The sequence below is a fragment of the Lissotriton vulgaris genome, chromosome 11 (genome assembly GCF_964263255.1).
Source record: "Lissotriton vulgaris chromosome 11, aLisVul1.2, whole genome shotgun sequence".
Taxonomy (NCBI): domain Eukaryota; kingdom Metazoa; phylum Chordata; class Amphibia; order Caudata; family Salamandridae; genus Lissotriton; species Lissotriton vulgaris.
In genome coordinates, this window is record NC_141699.1 from 258,645,357 (window position 1) to 258,667,375 (window position 22,019).

A 22,019-nucleotide genomic window follows, 5' to 3' on the forward strand; every position below is an offset into this window, starting at 1 on the left:
CTACTGAAAATTGCTGAAACTTGTTTTGGCTGCCTAGGAGAAGACCATCTCAGGCCCAGGGGTCCACAGACAAATTGTCAGATGCTATTGGCCAGACCCAGGTGCGTCAGAATTGTTGCCCGTGGTTCAGCCTTTGTCCTCAAAACTGAGACTGAATACCTCCCCTAGAGAGTCAAAACTATTGGATGCCAAGGGCCATTAAGTTTTCACTTAAGACAGTGACTTTTTTGATTGTATCCCCTTTCAAGCCAATGTCCAGGGGTCCACTTCGACCTCTTATAGACAGTGTTGTTAGTAACAATAACTTCAGCTCGTTGGAGTACTTTTGGACCACATGGTTCGTCTCCCTTTCACAGTTCTCTACCAAAACAAGTTGGCCCTATGCTTTCTTGCCCAAGGTGGTGTCAGTGGTACAGACTATCACCCTCAATATTTGCTCTATTCTTCTCATCCACCAGGCAGGAGGAGCGGCTGCATTGACTGAACCCCATATGTGGGCCTCATGCTGATACTACATCAACCAGATTGAGTGAATGACCAGCTCTTTGTGAGCTATGCTAGAGCCAAGAAAGACAAGCTTATTGAAAGTCATCCACATCACAAATATTTATTTAACTTATCATGCAACCAATGTAAGTACAGCAGGCAGAATGTAAGGAAATCTGAATAGGACTGTAAACAGTGTATACTTGTTAATTCTTTAACCAATAAATCATTCACTGAATTATAAAGATTATATCACTAATCCAATTTGATCTGTGGAAATTAAGTAACGAAGGTAATACGATCATCCCATGCTTCAACAATTGCTACACGATGTCCAAGAAAGACCCTCAGAGAGGATTCGTGCACACTTCACTATAACACAAGGCTGCTTCCATGACTTCTAGGTTCGATTCCACACTGCTGGCTAGGATGCAAAATAAGTATCAGGAACTAACATGAGCATGGAGGCTGGTGCCTAATGTACATCACTGTCATCTTGGCCAGCGAATGGACGGAGTCACAGTTGCAGCCACATGGAGCCACCTTATAGTGCTGAACTGATGGGAAAAGGTACCTCAGGGCAGTCTGACACAGGGAGGGAGGGTTATTTCTTAGGTAAGGAATCTACCGGAATGTCATGTTACTGAAGGAAAGTAAAATGTTTTTTCCATTACAGGAGCACAGCCTTTGTAGAAGCAAGAAGACTATGCAAAAGGCTAGGGGGAGTGTAAATGAATAACAAAAAATTCCCATGCATTTTAGAGTTTATCTCAATAATGATTTGGCTCGTGCTCAATGGGAAAAGTTTAACATGACCCATCTTGTTTAAATGTATGCTCCCGGACAAGTCAACGTATCTGTTTGCAGTTAACCCCGACCCTGAATAATAACGCGGACCTCATTATCCTTGGACACCTGTTTACTAATGAGTACTGCTACTAGTCTCGGTTAATATACTGACCCTCCGCTAAGAAGTCCCGACAGTCTCCCTTTCTAAAAGTAGTGCACTAAGTGCAGGTACCGTTTTCAGCAGCACCTGACAGTACTTGCCCAGCCCCAGTTAAGTCACCCCGTCAAACGACTCCTATAATTCCCTGAAGAAAATACCAACACAGGCAGCAGTAGCACATCTGTCGTACGCTCCTCATATACGTGCTCTGTTTGTGACCTTTGCAATGCTTAGTCGATCTAGTCCCTAGATTTGTTTCCTCGTATCATAACTGTCCACACAAATTTTCAAAATATCCTGGATAGGCGTTGACAGTAATGCCAGGTCTATAAAAGCCAAGGAGGGACAAATTATTTTCAGGACATGTTTTCTCAATTGGGACTGGTACTGTGTGCTTGTAGGTTCACTTTAAATTACACTAATGCAGAAATGTTAACACATTTCTTATGAAATTGGTGTTCTCACTGAAGGCAGGGATTTATGTACTCTTGTCTCTATGAGAGTGTGGGCTGAAACCAATATGGACTTGTCCAGAAAACTAGTTACTATTTTAGTCAAATATGTGGAGAAGGACCGCTTGAAACTACAGGAAGATATTGATATCATGAACTCTGAATTAGCTGAAATGGGGCAAACTGATGAACTACGGAACTTGAAGAGGAAATGATTGAAAGGTTGAAAAAAGAGGAAGACATCATACATGAAAGGAAGGCATTTAAATTTCATAGGGACTGGATGGACTATGAGTGTGGCCGCATCTTTACATTTGCAAGGAAATTTAATTCTATTAAGGCCTCCAAATATGGCGTACCTCAGAGATCAAAAACAAATCTAACAAGAGGGGTAGCATGAACAAATGGGGCATCTACATTGGATCTCAGCTCCGCAATGGAAAGTGTGATGGAGCAAGATCAGCGAAGTCTGGCAGCACAACAAATACCAATCAAAATTTCATTGGTAGAAAAAGCTGATTTTTTATGTTGGGAGCGCAGGCAAACCCTGCGCACAAGGAATCAAACCAAACCACAAGCAACAACAAATAAACCAACCCAGAAACGCTGGATTTACCTGACCTTTTGTTTTTAAAGTTGATGGGGCACTGTTTGTTTTGAATGGCTGTGACGAACCAGAGTGCGGGGGAAACGTGCTGCAGCAATAAAATGTATTTTACTCTTGTCTAGGTGAACGCCGCCCAAAATCGAGGAGAAACTACAATCCCCCACCCACTCCTCCTCTGACCTCTGTGCACACCGATAATGGCAGCCAGCCTCGGGCCGGAAGGCCGATGATGATTTTCATGATGGGAACAACAATAATGAGCTTGCCGAATAGACGAAAATGAGCTCTCACTCACCTCTTGAATTAGTAGTGTCACTGTCTCTATCTCTGAAAGGTGCCTCTGCCGCCTGAAATAATAAAGCACTGCCCAATGCCCGCTGGTGCCCCCAGGCCAGAATTAAGTAAAGCCCGAAACCGTCACGCCACAGGGCCGTCATTGGACTTCTCTGAGCGAGGCTGGGCGGGGAGCAACAACGGTCGGAGGAGGACGAGGCAGCCTAGTAGGCAGGAAGGACGTCACTGACGCGGCGGCGGGACTTAGCTATGCCCGTATGCCGCGCTGCACTACTGCAGCCTGCATTGAGTCCTTTGTGACAGTTTTAAAACTATCTGCAGCGCAGCAGGCAGGCACAGTGCAAACGCGGAACTTTTATTGCCAAAAGTAAGTCCCGCGCCGTGTTAGTGCACTGTGCATGCAGCAGTCTGAGTGCAGTTACGAAGCAGGTGATGACACTAGTAGACAGTCACGAGGGGCGTGTAGGCTGGAGCGCGCGGGCGCGGCTTTACATTATTTTGCACTGCCACGACTTGACTGTCACAGACAGACTCTGGGCGGCGGGGGCCGCGACTTCTGGAAGCCCGTTGCGGCCGCGGCCGCCTGAATAATGTATTTTATTTGAAAATTGGAATTACACTGAAATCGTCAACGTTCCCATTTCTCAAATTATAAAGGCTGCCGCTGCCGCCTCAAAAATGGTGCCGCCTGGGGCGGACCGCCCCCCTCGCCCCCCCCTAGCTACGCCGGTGCAGTGTGATATTGTACAATGGCATGGCTGATAAGTCCCTTAGCATCTCAACATGCCACAAAACCAAGAACTCTCTGGAACCCTGAAAGTGAGGTAAGGTGGCACGTAGATTGTCAATAGTAGCATGAAGGGCGGCGCATTGCATCAGAGCCTCTAGCCTTCATCTTACTTGGTGGATTGGTAATAGGTAATGCAGAGTGACAGTATCTATTTGTAGGAAAGTAGGATCTGCTTGTATTGTTGCCCCCAGGTTTTGCCTGGTGCTAAGCTGTATTTGACTAGTCTGACTGGGATCCTGCTAATCATTACCCTACTCTATCTGCTTTCTCCCTAATAGTTATATTCAGTACTTAGGTACACCCCAGATTGGTTACTGGGGCCCCAGTATTATGTAACACAATGAATTGTATAGTGCATGAAAGGTTTTATAAGTATTAATATTAACAATTATTTTAAATTTTAATAAATGTAATTTATCATGTTGGACGAGGGGCACATTTGGTGTCCCCGTGCATAGTCCAGTTCAAACCAGTCCTGGGAGCCATTGGATCCAGCTCTTGCGGGAAACTGGACAAACGACAGGGGAGTAACCTCCCTCCTGTCCAGACCCTCCCCTGGGAGGGTCCCCTGAATCGTCCCAACCCTTTCCTTAGGGTTCTTAAGGGCTTACCTGGGTGTAGGTCCCTAGATTCGTTGTGGGACAAGATTCAGATCAGACACCACTTCTTCTTTTTCAGTCTGGGCACTCTGGATTTCTCTGGACTTCGTTTGGACTAGTCTTTGTCTCCCCTTCAGTCTGCTGCATCATCTGTGTCTGTGCACCATACACAAACTTTCCAAGGCCTGTGGGAATCAAAGAAACCTGAAGGAATCTCCCTTGGAGTGAAGGAGTCCCTCCCCTGCATTCACAGGCACCGCAACTAAGTCAACCAGTCTGCTGAAACTGAGCTCCTCCAGACTCCATAAGGTTCTGCAACACAGGAGGTGGTTCTTCATAACTCAAGAGGCCTGTCCTACCCTCTCACCAAGTTTGAGGCCAGTATCCCTCGTGAGGGTTGCAATAACCGAATCCTTGTGCACAGCGTCAACTTGCAGTTGCAAAAGCTTGTTGGCTTCCTTCCAAGAAGATCTTCGGGCGCCAAGTAACTCCAACCTCAAGCCCCTCCAATGACCAAAGTCTTTGTCTACATCGCATAGTGTAAACAGTGTCCAACATCTTTTGGTGAGCTGCTCGAGGTCCTCTCGCGACTCCAGTGCCTCTGGCTTGTGGGTCCAGTTGAGAGTCACACTTGTTTCTTTTGGGCTCCCCCAATTGCTCGGGCGTGCCCTGACTCCCCTGCTTGTGGTGAGTCCCCTGGACCTTGCTAGTCCTGACGTTGTTCCTTCTTCAACTCTTGCATTGGTTGCATTTGCCAAGGTTTGTTGGTGCTCCCGCCAGACATCGACCCCGTCAGCACTCAACATCCTTTCGTGGGACAGCTCATACATGGCTCATGGTATTCCTCAGCATCGCCTGGTCCTCACAGCTGCAGAGTCAAGGTCACCGTCAACACTCCTGCAGCTCCCGACATTGGTGGGCATTCGTCTTCCAGATCTCCTGGTCACTCATGAGTGAGATAGACTTTGTCCCATCTGCATACAGGTAACCTCTCAACTAGAATCTATCTTCGGATTCCACCGGACACTTTCTCCTTCTCCAGCAGCGGCACTTCAATGAAATCCATCCATTGGATTTGACGTCGGTTTCTGACACCACTTCACACGTATGCACCCAACTTCCCTGGTGTAGGTAACGTGGGTACTAGGGTATCCACGGGTGGGGTGGCTCTCGAACCTTCTGTTTTCCACAGGGCTTCTTCAGGATCCACTGGGAAGGGTCCTTAATCTTTAAAAATCCAACTGTGACGTACCTGTAGAGTTGTACGGAGCACGCAGTCGTGTTTCCACACTGCACACACTCTCCATGGGGTTCTTTAGTCACTCACCATGGGTGGTTCCTTGGGTCCCCAACTCTTCTAAGTCCTCTCAACATTGTCTTGACCCGAGTCGTGGTTCTTATACCACTTTCTTAGTAAATCGTTTGGTCCCCCCCTGGGGTCTACTGTGTATTTCGTGCTATTTACTGTATTTCTATGCAAATTATTGTGTGAATTGTGTTTATCTCCATGTAGGAGATATCTAAACATATTAGAGAGTATTATATAATAAATACATATTTTTATAAATACCATGTGTGGTTCTTTTCACTTAATCTATACTATAAGATTGCATTCTGGTAAAAGAAGCTACTTTACACTCCTTCTGTACTAAGCCTGAAGGCTGTTCTCCACAGCTACCACTTAGAGAGCTTTCTAAGGTTGTCTAAGACCTCTTAAATTACCATAAGGGCTGACTGGTGCAAGGCGCCCACTTACATAAGTGGACATCATACGCCAGGCCAGCTTCTCACACAATTCCAATACTGGATCTTACCAAGAGGGCTGGGATTGACCAGCTCGTTGAGCCAGAACTTGCTGATATCCTGGGAAGGTCTCGGAAATTCTCTTCTCCAAGAACTGGAGCACTGAGGAGGAAAAATGTTCCAAACCATCGAGCTGTACCTGCAGGAGAGAGCATGTGTAAGTAAGGGCAAGAGCATCCAGAGGAAACAGCTTACCTAAGACATGATTTTGCAAGCATGTGAGTACCATGAATATGCAGCACTTTTTACTGTGGGGCAGATCAGTCCCTTTTGAGATACTTAGGAGGTTCCATGAAATGTATGTAGATCTCTACATCACTGGATTGGGAGAGGATGAGGACTCAGTTGTCAAGACTCCTTCCAGGAGTGTCCGCCCTCCTCAGCAGGGCTTTTGTTGTGTGTTACCCCCTAAAATTGGCCTGGATACTCTTTAGCACTCCATCCGTGAGGGCTTCCTCTGGCAGTGTCCATTCTACACTTTAGGATTCCTGCAGTGTGACTTTCCCCAAACCTTGGCCTGTGTACTCTGTAGCTCTCCATCAGTGAGGGCTTCCTCTGGCAGTGTCCACTCTACACGCTAGGATTTTTGCGGTGTGAGTTTCCCCAAACATTGGCCTGTGTACCCCGTATAACTCCAGCAGTGAGGGCATCCTCCAGCAGTGTCCACCCTACTTTGTAGGACCTCAGCATGCCTTTACCCCTAACATTGGCCTGTGTGCCATGTAGATTGACAATGAGGGGTTCCTCTGGCAGTGTAAAGGCTGGTCCCCGGGATTTCTGTGGTTAGCTCCCCTTAACAATAGCCAGTGTACTGTAAGCACTCCACATGTGATGGTCTCCTCCCCTAGTGCCCACTCTGTCTGTAGGACTTCAACAATGTGGGACGTTCCCCATTGATGCCATTCTTATGTGGATGGGCACCAGCAAGCTCAGTCCTACCTCACCGCCCCCCCTCTACATCCCTAGGACCTTATGTATTCTCCATCAATATTAGCTTCCTCCTAGCAGTGCCGGGAATGCCTCCTTCTACATGTGCTTCATAGAATGTGTAGATTGCTTGAGACAATCTAAATCATGGTAACTAATCATGCTCATATGTTTTGTTGAATCACAGGTTTCAATCTAATCCCCTACTCACCTTTTGCATTCCTGAGCTTTCGTCCTTCACGTGGCACTGATAAAGTAGTGTTTGTTCCTTGGGGAACCGGCAGCACACCTTTTCCTTCAGAGCATGCAGAAATTCCTGGCTCCTTGTGCTGCTATCTTGAAACCGCGTCAGCATGTCTGCTGGCAGCTCCTCGATAAACGAGGGGTCACGGAAGCAGAAGAGCGCGTTGGGGTTGCGGCTGCGGTAGGCTCCATGCACGATCTCCATGCCAGTGACAGACATCCCTGTTACCCACTGGTACTGTTCACGGATCTCCATCGAAACATCCTCAGCTGTTGGGACCCAGCCCACCCTAAAGGGGTCAATGGGAAGAGTTATTTAGATTAATGCTATATCGTGATACATGGACATAGCTCACTAGTAGGCACCATAGACATGAGAAATGTGAAAAGGACTCTCTGCCGCTCACAGGTACCGTAAAGAGGAGACCTATATAACCTCAAAACAACTTACACTGATGCCACACTGCCCTTAAATGGGCACCCTGTGCGTGAGGTGCTTGAAATGGCAATGCCTCTCATTCTGATGCCATGTGACTTCCTTTCCACCAGGCGAGCTACAGGTGGGACACATAAAATGTCAATAACTTACACAATGTACTGCCACACTCCAATCAAAGGCATCCTAGACGTGTGACCCTTGACATTGCGCATGAAATCTCAAGGCTTCTCAGACTTGTGCTACGTCAGACTGTAGTCACTATCAAACCAGGGGTACAATACAAGGAATATCCAGGTACCATATACAATCTCCTGGCCACACCCCACTCAATGGCACCTTTCCTTTATGAGACACACAAAAACTCAATGCTTCTCATCCCAATGACCTGCCATGCAATGTCACTTTCACAAACACCCTGGTGATGGGAACGCGGAAGTCCTAAGGCCCTACAATATGCTGTCCTGGCAGACTCTATTCACGGCCCTCCCCCCCACCCCACCCGAAGCGTTAAGTACATGGCATCTCACAGTCAAACAACTTGATTTTTTGCCACAGTCTACTCACAAGCAGCCAACCAGGCCTGAAAGCATCCTAGGGGACAGTCTCATTGGCACACAGATACTGCTGGGTATTCTGTCAGACACTAAAACCTGACATCCTGCCTAATGAAAGGCCTGAACGACCAGGATGGCAGGATGCCCCTTGGACCTCAGAGCGAACTCCCTAGAATGGGGGTCTGCGTTCTGGGCTCTCCTGACCCTTGCAGGCCACCATCATTTAATCATGAGAGTGAGTGGCCTGGAGGGCAGGGTCTAAGCCCTAAAAGTGGACCTCATATATTTCAGAGGGAGTGAGAGTCTTGTAGTCTGTTGTCTCTCATCCTTGAGAAGAGACAGACAGCTTAAAAGACTACTTAAGAAAGAAGATGAGGGGGCAGACACAAAGAGCTTACTGCCTTTTGCATCTTCCAATTCCTATGGTCACATACCGGCTTCCAACCATGACCAGCATTAGTGGGTTTCCATGTGTGTCCTGCTGACAGCGGTCTAGTTCTTCCAGGCATGTTGCTATGATGGTGGTGGAAGAGGAATCCTTGGGCACGCCCCAGCGGAGGTCACATTCCACGAGAGACAGCCCCCGCGCCTCACACCACTCCCTCAGCTCTGGAAACACCTAAAGAGAAGATAGCAGTTAAACCCGACCACCATTGATCTGCCAAAAGTAACAAACACACCAAGGACTTCCAGGTTACTGTACGTCCCTTGTATTTGCCATCTTAAACTCACACAGAAGATTTTTCTACTTCCAGGTTAAGATTTCAAAGTTCTTGGTTTACAAAACAGATTATTGAGCTGGACTTGTACAATCTGATGAATTTGCCACAAGTTTAAGTCCCATTGCGGACCTACAGTCACATTTATGCTTGGGACTGTCAGTCTTTGAATACTGCTGCCTTGGCAGAATGAATGGCGAGAACTCTGTTAATGAATTAAAGTTCCATAGAGACTGTGATTTCTCTTTCTTCACTCCATTATTATAGTCAATAAATGACCCTCTTAGCTTTAACTTCCCAGCTAGCAATGTCCCAGCAGTATTTCACTTCAGGTGGGAGATAAAATTAAGTGAAACAACTGCACCATGAAGATTTAAACACAGTTCATGCGAACATGAATGGTCAATGAGAGACAAATCAATGAGCAGCCATCGAGATTCTGTCATGGATGGGTTTCAAGATGCAACAGACCCCAGTCAGGAGGAAACTCCATAGAGATGGATGGATGGATGGATGGATGGATGGATGGATAGAGAGAGAGAGTGTGTTTGTGTGTGCGCGTGCGCTGGTACAGCAGAAACAGAGCAGTAAACATCTGGTATGAGACCAAGGTACATCTCAAGATTGTATCCAATAGGAACGAGGGTCGAGGTTACTATCATGAGGGGTGCTAGTGCACTGTATGAACTATGATCAATCAATCAATCAATGACATTTATAGAGCGCACTACATACCCGTAGGGTCTCAAGGCGCTGGGGGAGGGGGGGAGCCGCTACTGCTCGAACAGCCAGGTCTTCTGCTTCTTCCTGAAGGAGAGGTGGTCTTGGGTCAGGCGCAGGTCGGTCGGGAGGGAGTTCCAGGTCTTGGCGGCCAGGTAGGAGAAGGACCTTCCTCCTGTAGTCGCTCTTCGGATGCGGGGGAAGGCGGCGAGGGCGTGGTTGGCTGATCGGAGGTTGCGTTTGGGAGCGTAGAAGTTGATTCGGCTGTTGAGGTAGCTCGGGCCTTGGTCGTGTAGGGCTTTGTGTGCGTGGGTGAGGAGGCGGAAGGTGATTCTTTTGTTGACGGGGAGCCAGTGGAGGTCTCTCAGATGTCCGGAGATGTGGCTGGTTCGTGGGATGTCGAGGATGAGTCTGGCAGAGGCGTTCTGGATCCGCTGGAGTCTCTTCTGGAGCTTGGCGGGGGTACCGGCGTAGAGGGCGTTGCCGTAGTCCAGTCGGCTAGTGACGAGGGCCTGGGTGACAGTCTTCCTGGTCTCGGTGGGGATCCACCAGAAGATCTTCCGTAGCATGCGTAGGATGTTGAAGCACGCCGAGGAGACGTTGTTGACTTGCCTGGTCATGGAGAGGGAGGAGTCCAGGATGAAGCCCAGGTTGCGTGCATGGTCTGTTGGTTTGGGTGCGGTGCCCAGGGCGGGAGGCCACCAGGAGTCGTCCCAGGCGGAGGGTGAAGAGCCCAGGATGAGGACCTCCGTCTTGTCCGAGTTCAGTTTCAAGCGGCTGGTCGTCATCCACTCGGCTACCTCTTTCATCCCTTCGTGCACGTTGGCTCTGGCGGCGGCGGGGTCGTTGGTCAGGGAGAGGATCAGCTGGGTGTCGTCGGCGTAGGAGATTATGCTGAGGTTGTGTTGGCGTGCGATGGCCGCGAGGGGGCTCATGTAGACGTTGAAGAGGGTGGGGCTCAGAGAGGATCCTTGAGGGACGCCGCAGATGGCTTCGGAGGCCTCTGGCTTGTACGGTGGTAGGCGGACTCTCTGTGTTCTTCCGTCGAGGAAGGAGATGATCCATTCCAGCGCCTTGTCCTGGATTCCGACGTTGCTGAGGCGCTGTACTAGGGTGCGGTGGCAGACAGTGTCGAATGCCGCGGAGAGGTCTAGGAGGATGAGGGCCGCTGTTTCTCCGTTGTCCATCAGGGCTCGGATGTCATCGGTGGCGGCGATGAGGGCGGTCTCGGTGCTGTGATTGGCTCGGAAGCCGGACTGTGAGGGGTCGAGGGATCCATTCGTCTCGAGGAAGGCGGCCATCTGCTTGTTGACGGTCTTCTCGATGACTTTGGCTGGAAACGGGAGGAGCGAGATGGGGCGGTAATTCTTGAGTTCGGTGGGGTCCGCTGAGGGTTTCTTGAGTAGAGCGCTGAGTTCGGCGTGCTTCCAGCTCTCAGGGAAGGTGGCGGTGTCGAAGGATGTGTTGATGATGTCTCGCAGGTGGGGTGCGATGACAGCGTCAGCCTTGTTGAAGACGTGGTGAGGGCAGGGGTCGGTCGGTGATCCGGAGTGGATGGAGTTCATCGTGCGGATGGTGTCTTCGGTGCTGATCGGGGTCCAGGCGTGGAGGGTGGTGGTGGGGGGTGGTTGTTCGGTCTTGGTGTGCGTTGGTTGGTTGTTGAAGCTGTTGTGTATGTCTGCGATCTTGTTGTGGAAGTATGAAGCGAGGGAGTTGCAGAGGTCTTGCGATGGGGTGATGTCGTTGTTTCCTGCGCTGGGGTTGGATAGCTCTTTCACGATGTTGAAGAGTTCCTTGCAGTTGTGTGCGTTGTTGTCCAGCCGGTCCTTGAATGCAGTTTTCTTGGCGGCGCGAATCAGCTGGTGGTGCTTCCGGGTGGCCAGCTTGAAGGTGGTCCTGTTGTCCGGTGTAGGTTCCCTTCTCCAGACTTTCTCGAGGGCTCGGCAGTTCTTCTTGGAGCTCTTGAGTTCGTCGGTGAACCACGGGGCTTTCTTGCTGCCGGGTCTGCTGGGCGGGGTCCTCAGCGGGGCGAGCTCGTCCGCGCAGATGCTGATCCACTTCGTGAGGTTGTCGGCCGCCTGGCTGGGGTTCGCTGAGCTGGCAGGAGGGTGCTGGCTCAGGGAGGTGGCGAGCTGGTCTGCTGTGATCTTGTTCCAGCTTCTGCGGGCGGCCTGTTGCTGGTGGTGGTGGGTCGTCGTTCTATTGAAGGTGAAATGGACGCAGCTGTGGTCCGTCCATTGAAGCTCTGTGGCGTGGCTGAAGTCGATGTCTGTGCTGGAAGAGAAGACTGCGTCGAGTGTGTGTCCGGCGAGGTGGGTGGGGGTGGACACCAGCTGTTTGAGTCCAAGATTGGCGAGGTTGTCGAGCAGGGAGCTGGTGTTGCGGTCGTTGTTGTTCTCCAGGTGGAAGTTGAGGTGATGATAAATATCCTTAACTGCTATGCATATGTGAGATGATTGGAACTTAAACTGGGATGCATTTTTTGCTCCTTTGCACAGAAATGAGTAGACTTCTTTGGAAGTTGTTTCGGCCCCGGTTTAAGGTCTTTAGTGTCACAGGTTTCAAGGATGTCTTGTCATTGTGCTTCACGACTGATCTTCCATCTGTATATAGTCGTGTAGTAACATATATTTAGTCAACATGACAACTAAGAAGGAAAATGCAGTCATGAGTCACTCTTTTGTAAGTAAATAAGGCTTTATTTCAATATAAAAAATATCTTAAAAGCACCAACATTAAAATTTTACAATTAAAACACAGTAAAAGCACAGCTTAGGGCTCTTGAACTCCACTGAATTACAACAAGGTTTCGCAATTTACTCTAAAAGACAAATTTACACATTGCGGTACATTATTAGATCCCGAGAACAGTTATACATTAAAAGCTTTAAAATAAGGATTAAACATTTTTTTTCAGCCTTTTCGCTCTAATCGTCCACGCCCAGCTTAAGTATTTAGCCAGGCCAGTGCCACACAAAAGACTAGAGTTCGATGAGAGGATACGTAGAGCTACAACATAGTCTCTAGTACCCAGTGCTTTGCACAACGGTTTGAGCCAGTAACCCCTTGGAACTCTGAAGGCCGGACAAGCAAACAAGAAATGCGCCATAGACTCTACTCCTAGTGTACAACAAGGGCAGGCAGATGACGTTTGGAATTGGGTTTTCCACCGTGCAGTAAATTCCCTTATGGGTAGGGTACCGATCCTAAATTTAAAATACAGTGCCCCGTCTAGGGGTTTATATATGATATCTAAATATGGCTCGGTAGACATAACGTCCTTTATCATTAGGAACCTATTAGTAACGCTTCCCATCTTTGGGTCACAATTGCGCTTTCTTGAAACCCGATTCCAAAAAAGGTTCTTTATTACTGATTTTGGTGGGGCTGATCTATTCTCCCATGATTCACTAAGACCTAGGTCAAATATTAGGGACTTAACGTCTTGGAGCCATTTGATTTTTTGCCAGCCCATAGTAGACATCACCTCTGCCAAGCCTTCTGCATATTTGGCCAGCTCTGGGACCCGCCACAGCCGCGCCCACAATAGAAGTGGGCGAAGTTTTGCCAGGTCACTAATGGCATGGCACCCAAGATCCAGCAATAGAGGCACCATGGGCGTGCTCTCTGGGAGTGCCATTAATTCCCTTAGGAATCTGTTTTCAGATTTGGCCAGATGCTCCGTGTTGCTGGAGCCCCAGAGTTCTGCTCCATAAAGGGCCGCGCTTACCCCCCTGGCCCTGTATATGTCGATTACTGGACCAATAGGTCTAATAGACGTAGGGCGCTGTTCTTTTAACAAGGCCCCCGTAACCCTCTTGTGGCCCAATAGCATCTTCTGCACGTGAGGGTTCCACTTCATGGAATCCGAAAGTCGAATGCAAGTATCAATTTACAATTTACAATGCCAAGATAGTCGAATTCCATGACCCTCTTGAGAGGCTCAAGATTTAAGACAGGGGGCTTACCCAGCTTTCTTGGCGGGTTCAAAACCAGATATTTAGTCTTGCTGGTGTTTATCACAAGCCCCCTCGATGCGCAAAAGATCTGGAAGCTATCAAGGAAGTTCTGGAGCCCAACTGGGGATTTAGAAAAGAGAAGAGTATTGTCACTCTTTTGTATTAATCCTTAAGGTCTGAATAAGGCCCAGGAATGTTTATAAACTAAACAAGTAATAACTGTTTTAACATAATGTCACTAGTTAGGTATGTTTTTATGTTTTCTCGTGTTTTATTTGAATGCGTTTATCTAGTATGGCTTTTTATCTAAAGCAATTAACTGTATAAGGAATTCCCGCTGTAAGGACAGTACATACGTTCTGGCCAAGGCACTGGGCTCAACCATCTCGGAGGCCATTTGACAATGGGCGATAAAAAAACAAGCATGGGCCATAGGGGAATGTCCCTAGGTTGGATGCTCTGAAATTACCCCAACTTTGCAGTGAGAGCACAACTCGTCACCAGAAAGAGAAAGAAAATAGTACTTTTTTTAAAAATTAGTCATCTATTGAATGGGTAACAAGTGCTTTGTCATTCGACTAACACTTAATGGGGTGAAGTCGAACTGCACAAACTTTTCAGCAAACCCTCAGCAATCCCTACTGTTCCACCAACAATTTCATTTTCTGTTTCCTCCGCCACCAGTAAATCCACCAGATGACAAACAGGAAATATTGTACATTGCCTATACAATCAGAGTAAGATCCCCCTAGATATTTTCTTTGTGCTAAAGGTTCTCCAATGAGAGGTAGACTTCAATGCAGACATGGCTTGGTCGACATTACTTTTACTCAAACGCTAGACGAACACATTATCTGTGAGTTCTGATAAGCATGAACTAACACATCAATTGAACCATATGCTCCCAGAACACCTAGAAGGCTTCGAGGGGCTAGAAGACTTTCAACCATTGGTAAAGTATTTATGCTTACTATCAAGCAAGGGTGGGAAACTAATGCAAAAGTTGCGAACAAAGGGCCAGTTTGACATGGTCTCCAGTTATAAACTTAAAACTGTTTACTTTACACATACTTGTAGTTTACTACTTATGGTATTCACATCTCTTCCTATGCAATTCATTCCGAAGTATTCACGTTACATATATTTGTACGGAATGTATACGAATTTGTGACATACCACTGCTTCGATAACCCTGCTCTGGGGTACTGCATACAGTGCTTGCAATTCACAAGTGTATGATTGTTAAAAGTTTTGAATTATTTTTGTTTTTATGCACTGTTATTTAAAATAATGTATTTGTGTATACTCGTAGCTCAGTAATGTCAACAAGAAAATGTCCTTTGGACTAAACACTGAAAATATAACCAACAAGACTTGGTTAAATCACTCCAATAGTCACACAGACTCACCAATCTTGAAACGGTCCTGACATCCACTCAAACCACTCACACGCCACCTATTTTGTCCATGCAGTGCGAATAGAAAGCTAAACCCAAACTAGAAAAACACAAGTTTGTTTAAAAAGACAATGTATCATTTTATTTAGAAATGCGTATTAAAAAACAAAGACAAAATTAATTGAATAAAAACAATCTAAAATCAATCATGTATGGTGAGAAAAAGTAAAACACAAACTATACAAAGAGAGTACACATAAAAGAAGACAACAGACTTTGTCATAACATCCACAACCGTGGTGAAACAATAAACGTCGACTAGAACCCGATATTCTAATTGATTAATAATCTGTGGTTACAGCAAGTCCACGGATTGTGTAAGAAAGCTTTGACGCATTTTGATGGAAAAGGATTATTGCACCATCTTTATCAAGACTGTATTTTGCGACTCTCCTGATTTACAAACACCTAGAGACTTATCAAAGCAATCCCTTCTTAGTTTGGGTTTAGTTTTCTATTCGCACTGCATGAACAAAATAGTTGGCGTGTGAGTGGTTTGAGTGGATGTCAGGACCATTTCCAGATTGGTGAGTCTGTGTGACTATGGGAGTGATTTAACCCATGCATACTGACATGCGTGTGGAGAGAGCAACCCACACTGACACACATGCAGATATCCATGCACACACAGAAGCACAGATACATGTGTATGTGTACACTGATCAACTAACAATCAGTGTACAAAAAGCTAGACTGAATGTGATGAGCAATGCACATACGGGCAGACTGACTGAGGCCGCTAGATGGACGCCTGAAAATCCTACATTATGTGCTTATGATGTTTACAATTTGCCCTATTTATCTTTAGCAGCATTTAATAGATATAATGTGTTAATCAGTTTTAGAGGTAGTTAGCTTGTATTTTAATAACACTACGAACTACAGGTAAATATTTTCGTGTTTCTCAATCTCTCTTCTGTGGTGAGAAATGGTAGTAGCAAAAAATATACTAATCATTGGTATAGGAGAGGATCGATAACAGACAGGTTTAAAAGGCAATGATTTAATTGTGCTGCAACGAACCCCCATTTCAGGAAACATTTGCTGTGCTTTCGGAAAAGAAACACGCCCCTCCCTTCTTTCAGTCAGTCGGGCATGCTGTAAAATGTTTGTAAGCAATTACTGCACGTGCCTGCCCCCTTGTGGTCACTGTGAGAGCACAGCAACTTATTTTATTTTTTCAAAATTGCCCTGATACAATCTTGCATTCCTCTCAAGCTAAACACTAATCACAGTCTGCGCTTCTGGGAGTTGTTCCAACCCCAGAATCCCTTGTAATTATACTTTTAAATCATTTGACATGAACGGAAAAAAACTTTTAAAGCCAACACTAAAAATCCTTCTTTAGAAACTTTATTATTTAAAACAAGTAAAACCAAATGCAAGTCCTGAACAAACCAGAGGCACTGAAACCTCTCGTGGTGCTGAGCAGGTTGTTAGAGATTTTGTTACTCCTGTGTAAGTAAATTAATTTGTCACATATGGACATAGCCAATATGGTGTATATGGAGAATGTGTGGGCCTAAGTAGAAGCCCTGCTAATGAGGAAGGCTGGAAAGAGGATTTTTAGGTTGAAGCCTACCTAACAGCGCAGCTGTCTGGCTGCAAATACATATTGGGGACATGCCAAAAGCTTCCCTAGGAATGTATTCCGCCCGTTGCTTACCGTTTGCTTTGTGTTTTGAAACTCAAATGTGCTTACCTTCTATTGGCTGCCTTGATTTGTTTTAGGGTGTCTAGCATGTCTAGCATGTCTTTGTCCCTCCTGTGGAACATAGCTTGTTTACCACCCTTCTGACTGGCTCCTTGTATTCTTCCACCAGAGCTTGGTCTTTTATTCTTTTTCAAGCACTCCAAGAGAGTACTATATATGCTAGTTCAAGAAGCAGTAAGCGTGCTTTATTTCTTTGAATAGGTTTCCTGCCTCCTATCTTGCTGCTTGGCTGATTTTGCTTATCTGTGCCTGTACATCAATATGTCATGCCTATGAGGAACTATGTTCTGTCTATGAACTTGTTTATTCTGGTCAAAGCTCTTTACTAATAGCATAATGTAGACATTCCTCCTCTTTAATTTCACGCCCATGACACAGGCGCTGGAAATAGGAGATTGGGGGTTCTGAAGCACCCCCAAAATAACCATGCTGGTGTTCAGAAGTGAATGAGCAAATAACAGGCCTATACATTTTTATTTTTGCTTGCCACATTTACTGTGTTTTTAAAGACAGATTTCAAATGTTAGGCTTTGTCTTCTGAGGAAGGTTGGTGTTTACTTTTCTTTCTCTGATTGCAAATTCAGAGGATTTATGTGACAATCTTGCCTGGTACCCGGCAGTGAGAAAGACTGTAGGATGTTATTTTTTTCTAGCACACAAAATGTAAATACCAGTAATGAATTGTATAAATATTTCAGAATATATATATATCAGAATTAGACAGTCGCAGCCGGCATGACTCGTGGGTGGGAAATCGAGATGGGGTTAAGCTGGGAGGGTGGGGGATTACGCTGGGGTTAATTTAAACAAAGGAAACATTAAACTTACCTTGAGGCTGGGGCTACATCTTCTAGGCTCCTGCTCCCCTGCCTCCAACAGGAACAGGAAGCAGGCAGCCAGGCTCCCTCCCCTAAGCAAATCACAACGATGTATGCAGTGTTGTATTTGGTCGGGATGGCGCCCAGCCAGGGGCTTACGGGGTGGGCATGTAGAGAAGGGCATAGTGCGCATGACTTGTTTGGGCAGCCCGAGAGGGCCGACCAAACAGTCTTTGCGCACTCAGGAGTGGGCTCAACAGTCCTCCCATGCCCGGCTCAGAGAGCAGAGCAGCCCCGCATGCCCGACCGCAACGCAAACATAAATTTGTAATAACTAAAAGTTATTACAATTTTATGTTGCTGCTTCTCGTACTGCAAGAAAGCAATGAGGCAGCCGCCCCTGGAATTAGGAAAGCACAAATGAAGCATTTTTTGCAATTTGATGTGTGGGGGAAACAAATATTTTAATACGATCATAACAAATCAAATAGGTGATGCCGATATCCACGCATTATCGTTTGTGTGCTGTATAGTTTTATTAGTAAAAAAGTAAACTATAAAACTGTATGTCCGTACAAATGTAATAGTAATTTCAACTGAAAATGTGTTATTTGTAATGGCAGTGTGCTACTACACCATGCACACTTCACTCTACACCACTCCAGTCTACTCTACTCCCCTCTATGTCCTTCCACTCTACGCCACTCGACTTTATGACACAATACACCACTCTAAGCTATTCCACTCCATGCCACTCCACAACACTTTACTCCACTCTACGACACCAGGCCACTCTACGACATGTCAATCTACGACAAGCCTCACTACAACACCCCACTCTATGGCATGCCGCTCTATGACACGCCACACTCCATGACGTGCCACTCCACTGCACAACAATCCACTCCACTCTATGCCACTTTACTTCTCTTCTACTCTTCTCACGCGTTATGTCCCTACAAGAGGCCTTCGCTCTGCGGGACTCTGCCAACTTGTTGTGCCCCGTTTCAAACTTGCTAGATGGGGAGCCAGAGCTTTCTCCGTGGTTGCCCCTCAGCTTTGGAATTCCATCCCAATTGAAATAAAAACTCTTCCTTCAATAGAGTCATTTAAAAAGGCTCTTAAAACTTGCTTCTTTAAGAGGGCCTACCAATGAGAGAATGCTGCAGAGGGGGGGGGTCTTAGCTTCTACATTTGATTTAGGCGCCTTGACGCCCATTGGGCTAAGTTTGCGCAATATAAGAACCGTTTCATTCATTTCATTCATTCATTCACTTCACTCCATGCCACTTTACGACACAGATTATTCCACTCACTCCATGCCACTCTACTCCAAGCCACTCCTCTTTACACCACTCCATGTCACTACTCCACTATATGGCACTTCACTCTACACCACTCCACAACAATCTACACCACTCCACTGTACTTCACTTTGTGTCACTCCATTTTACTCCACAACACTATACAACACTCTACATCAGTTTACAACACTATTCAACACTCCACTCTATGCCACTCTACTCCATTCCAGTCTGACAGTCTAATCCACTCTATGCCACTCCACACCACTCTATGGTCCTGATTCACAAAAGTAAACTTACACATTTTAGTAAGTTTATGACTTTTTGCAATTCACAAAGCACTTTTACCAACAGTATCTTTATAACTGTATATCTTTTTATGTGCAGAGTCTCCACCACAGGTGCGGAGACTCTGCAGTTGTAAAGGTACTGCTCATAAAATTCCTTTGTGAATTGCAAGAATTCTCAAATTGACACAAGAGTGTAAGTTTAACTTTGTGACTCAGGCCTTATCACACTCTCCTCAAATCTACACCAATCTACTCCATTCTTCGCCACACCACTCCACTCTATGCCTCACTACTCCTGTTCACTCTACACCACTCAACTCTATGATACTCCATGACACTTTCCCCAAAAACACTAACTATTAGCCTTGCTGAACAGCGGCCACACTGGTGTACAACATGGCTAAAATACATTGACAAAGCCAATAGCTTTGGCACAGGCAAAACTTATTGTATTTGCCAATGCTTGTTTTACATTGTGAAACGTTTCACTATGTAAAAACTGAGGCTGATCTGGTCAGTGCCACCTACCGAAGGCCCAAGGTCAGATATCTGAGTAACATTCTCGTGCCCTGTGCCATGCCTTAAAATAAAGTTATGTACTCCACATCAGTCTCACGCAAAGATGACCCCGGATTGATGTTGTTTGTACTTTCTCCTCTGCTGCTTGATTCTCATAGATTGTGGAGCATGCAGATCCCAATGGCTGCCACTCTGGCACCTGATCTTCTCCACACTCACTTTATACTCGACTCAGTCTACAGTCGAGAACAAATGCACGACCTGCTCTCTGGACATGAGTTGTTTGCAGGCAGTGTGTTTCAGTCCCATCATCCCTGCGTTTAGATCCAGGGTGATAGGTGAACGTGGAAGGGAGGTACATTGGTAGGGGAGGTATGATATACATAGCTACGGTATTTTTATGACATCTAGGTTTCATCCCAAGAGAACCCAGAGTCTGCCTTTGACCCCCACACACTTAGCTGCAGCAGCCATTTGTATGGCCAGAACCCAGCTGGAAATTGGCCCAAACCTGGCGATTGTGGGTTCAGGCAGCTGGCTGAAGCTTAGGCAGGGGAAAACACTCAACAGATGTCCAGTCTCACTGCTCTACACGGACACATCCTGAACATGCTCACTCACAGAGCTGCTGCCAGGACTGTTTTTAAAAAAAAACATAAATCGGCAACATACATGCCAACATTTTGCAACAGGGACGTGGAAGATTTAAAATAAAAAATCGAGAGAATGAAAATTCCCCATTGACTTTTATTATGAAAAATGCAATTTCAGGCAGGAGACCGCTTAAAGAAAGCCATTTTTGGCTTGAAAATCGGAAGTCTCCCGCCTGGATCGGGTCTGTTGGGATTCTCCTAGACATGTATGCCGACTTCTGTTGTCTATGAACTGGGAACCATTTAGCACAGCGGTCGGAGAGGCGAAGCCGGACCGTTGAGGGGCCGCGACAAACCCCTGTGGCGGGGGGGGGGGGGGTGCGAAGGAGAAGCCCATCAACAAGAAACAGCCAAGCAAGGGAAATCACTGGGTACGGATTGGGCGGCGCGTTTTAAAGTGCCCAATAGGCGGGGTCTACCTGGGTGTGCACCAGGATTTATGGGCGTGGCCCCATCCCCCCAGAACATGTGCCTTCGCCGTTGACCCACCCACCCACACCTGTAATGCGGGAGTCGCAGCCGTAGACAACGGAGGGGCTCAGGCAATTTTTTCTTTTTTTTTAATTTAATGAGATTTTATATAGCGCAAACTTTACCCGAAGGTGTCAGCGCGCTTTACATAAGAACCAGTTGCAAAACATAAGGACTTAGGATTACATGTGTTACATAGAAGATACAAACAGAAAAAAATTGCAAATGTATAAGATGTAAAGTCACACAAGGAAGAGATACAAACAGAAAGAAAAATTACAAATGTACAAATAGTAAAGTCACTCAAGGAAGAGATACTTTAAGAGTCACATAGGAATGGTAGAGAGTACAAAGGTCCACTGCATATACTAGTGATTAGAGTTATAACTATATACATAAGGAAGGGATATGAATGGATATACTCTAAGAGTCACATAGGAATGGTAGAGAGTACAAAGGTCTACTGCATAAACTAGTGATTAGAGTTATCTCTATATACATAAGGCAGGGATACGAATGGATATACTTTAAGAGTCACATTGGAATAGTAGAGTACAAAGGTCTACTGCATATACTAGTGATTAGAGTTATCTCTATATACATAAGGAAGGGATATGACTGGATATACTCTAAGGGTCATATAGGAATTGTAGAGAGCACAGCGGTCTACTGCATATTCTAGTGATTAGAGTTATCTCTATATACATAAGGAAGGGATACAAATGGATATACTCTAAGAGTCACATAGGAATGGTAGAGAGTACAAAGGTCTACTGCATATACTAGTGATTAGAGTTATCTCTATATACATAAGGAAGGGATATGACTGGATATACTCTAAGAGTCACATAGGAATGGTAGAGAGTACAGAGGTCTACTGAATATCACTCAGTGAGGCATAGCAGTCTGTTGGCCATCAACTGAAGTGTTATGGAAGCTCTAAGAGCCAGAGTTACTAACTTTTGTGGCAGATCCATGAAGCAAAATACTGATAGATATTTACAAAGCCACACAAGGTATTTCCTTGTAACTCAGACACCCTACACAGTGGTGCAGGGGTGCCTGCTTTGGAGCTAGGCTGCCTGAAGTGTATCAGTGCAATGAGAGATCAGAAGTGCACCATATCTTGATAGATATGGTGCATTTCTGCTCTCTCATTTTCACACAACGCAGCTACTCTCTCATAAAGTTAGTAACTCTGGCTCTTAGAGCTTCAATAACACTTCAGTTCATGGCCAATAGACTGCTATGC

General features: G+C 46.1%; 1 protein-coding gene across 2 annotated transcripts in view; it reads right to left on the bottom strand.

Moving 5' to 3' along the window:
- The window catches only part of LOC147679617 (telomerase protein component 1-like), a 110,365-nt gene that overhangs the window by 86,778 nt on the left and 1,568 nt on the right, over positions 1-22,019 (bottom strand). For both annotated transcript variants that reach the window (XM_086943187.1, XM_086943188.1), the window contains exons 3-5: positions 8,578-8,762; positions 7,119-7,440; positions 5,992-6,119 (exon numbers count right to left, since the gene is read on the bottom strand). In XM_086943187.1, the coding sequence (XP_086799313.1) occupies positions 5,992-6,119; positions 7,119-7,440; positions 8,578-8,762 (635 nt within the window). The remainder of the gene's footprint in view (positions 1-5,991; positions 6,120-7,118; positions 7,441-8,577; positions 8,763-22,019) is intronic.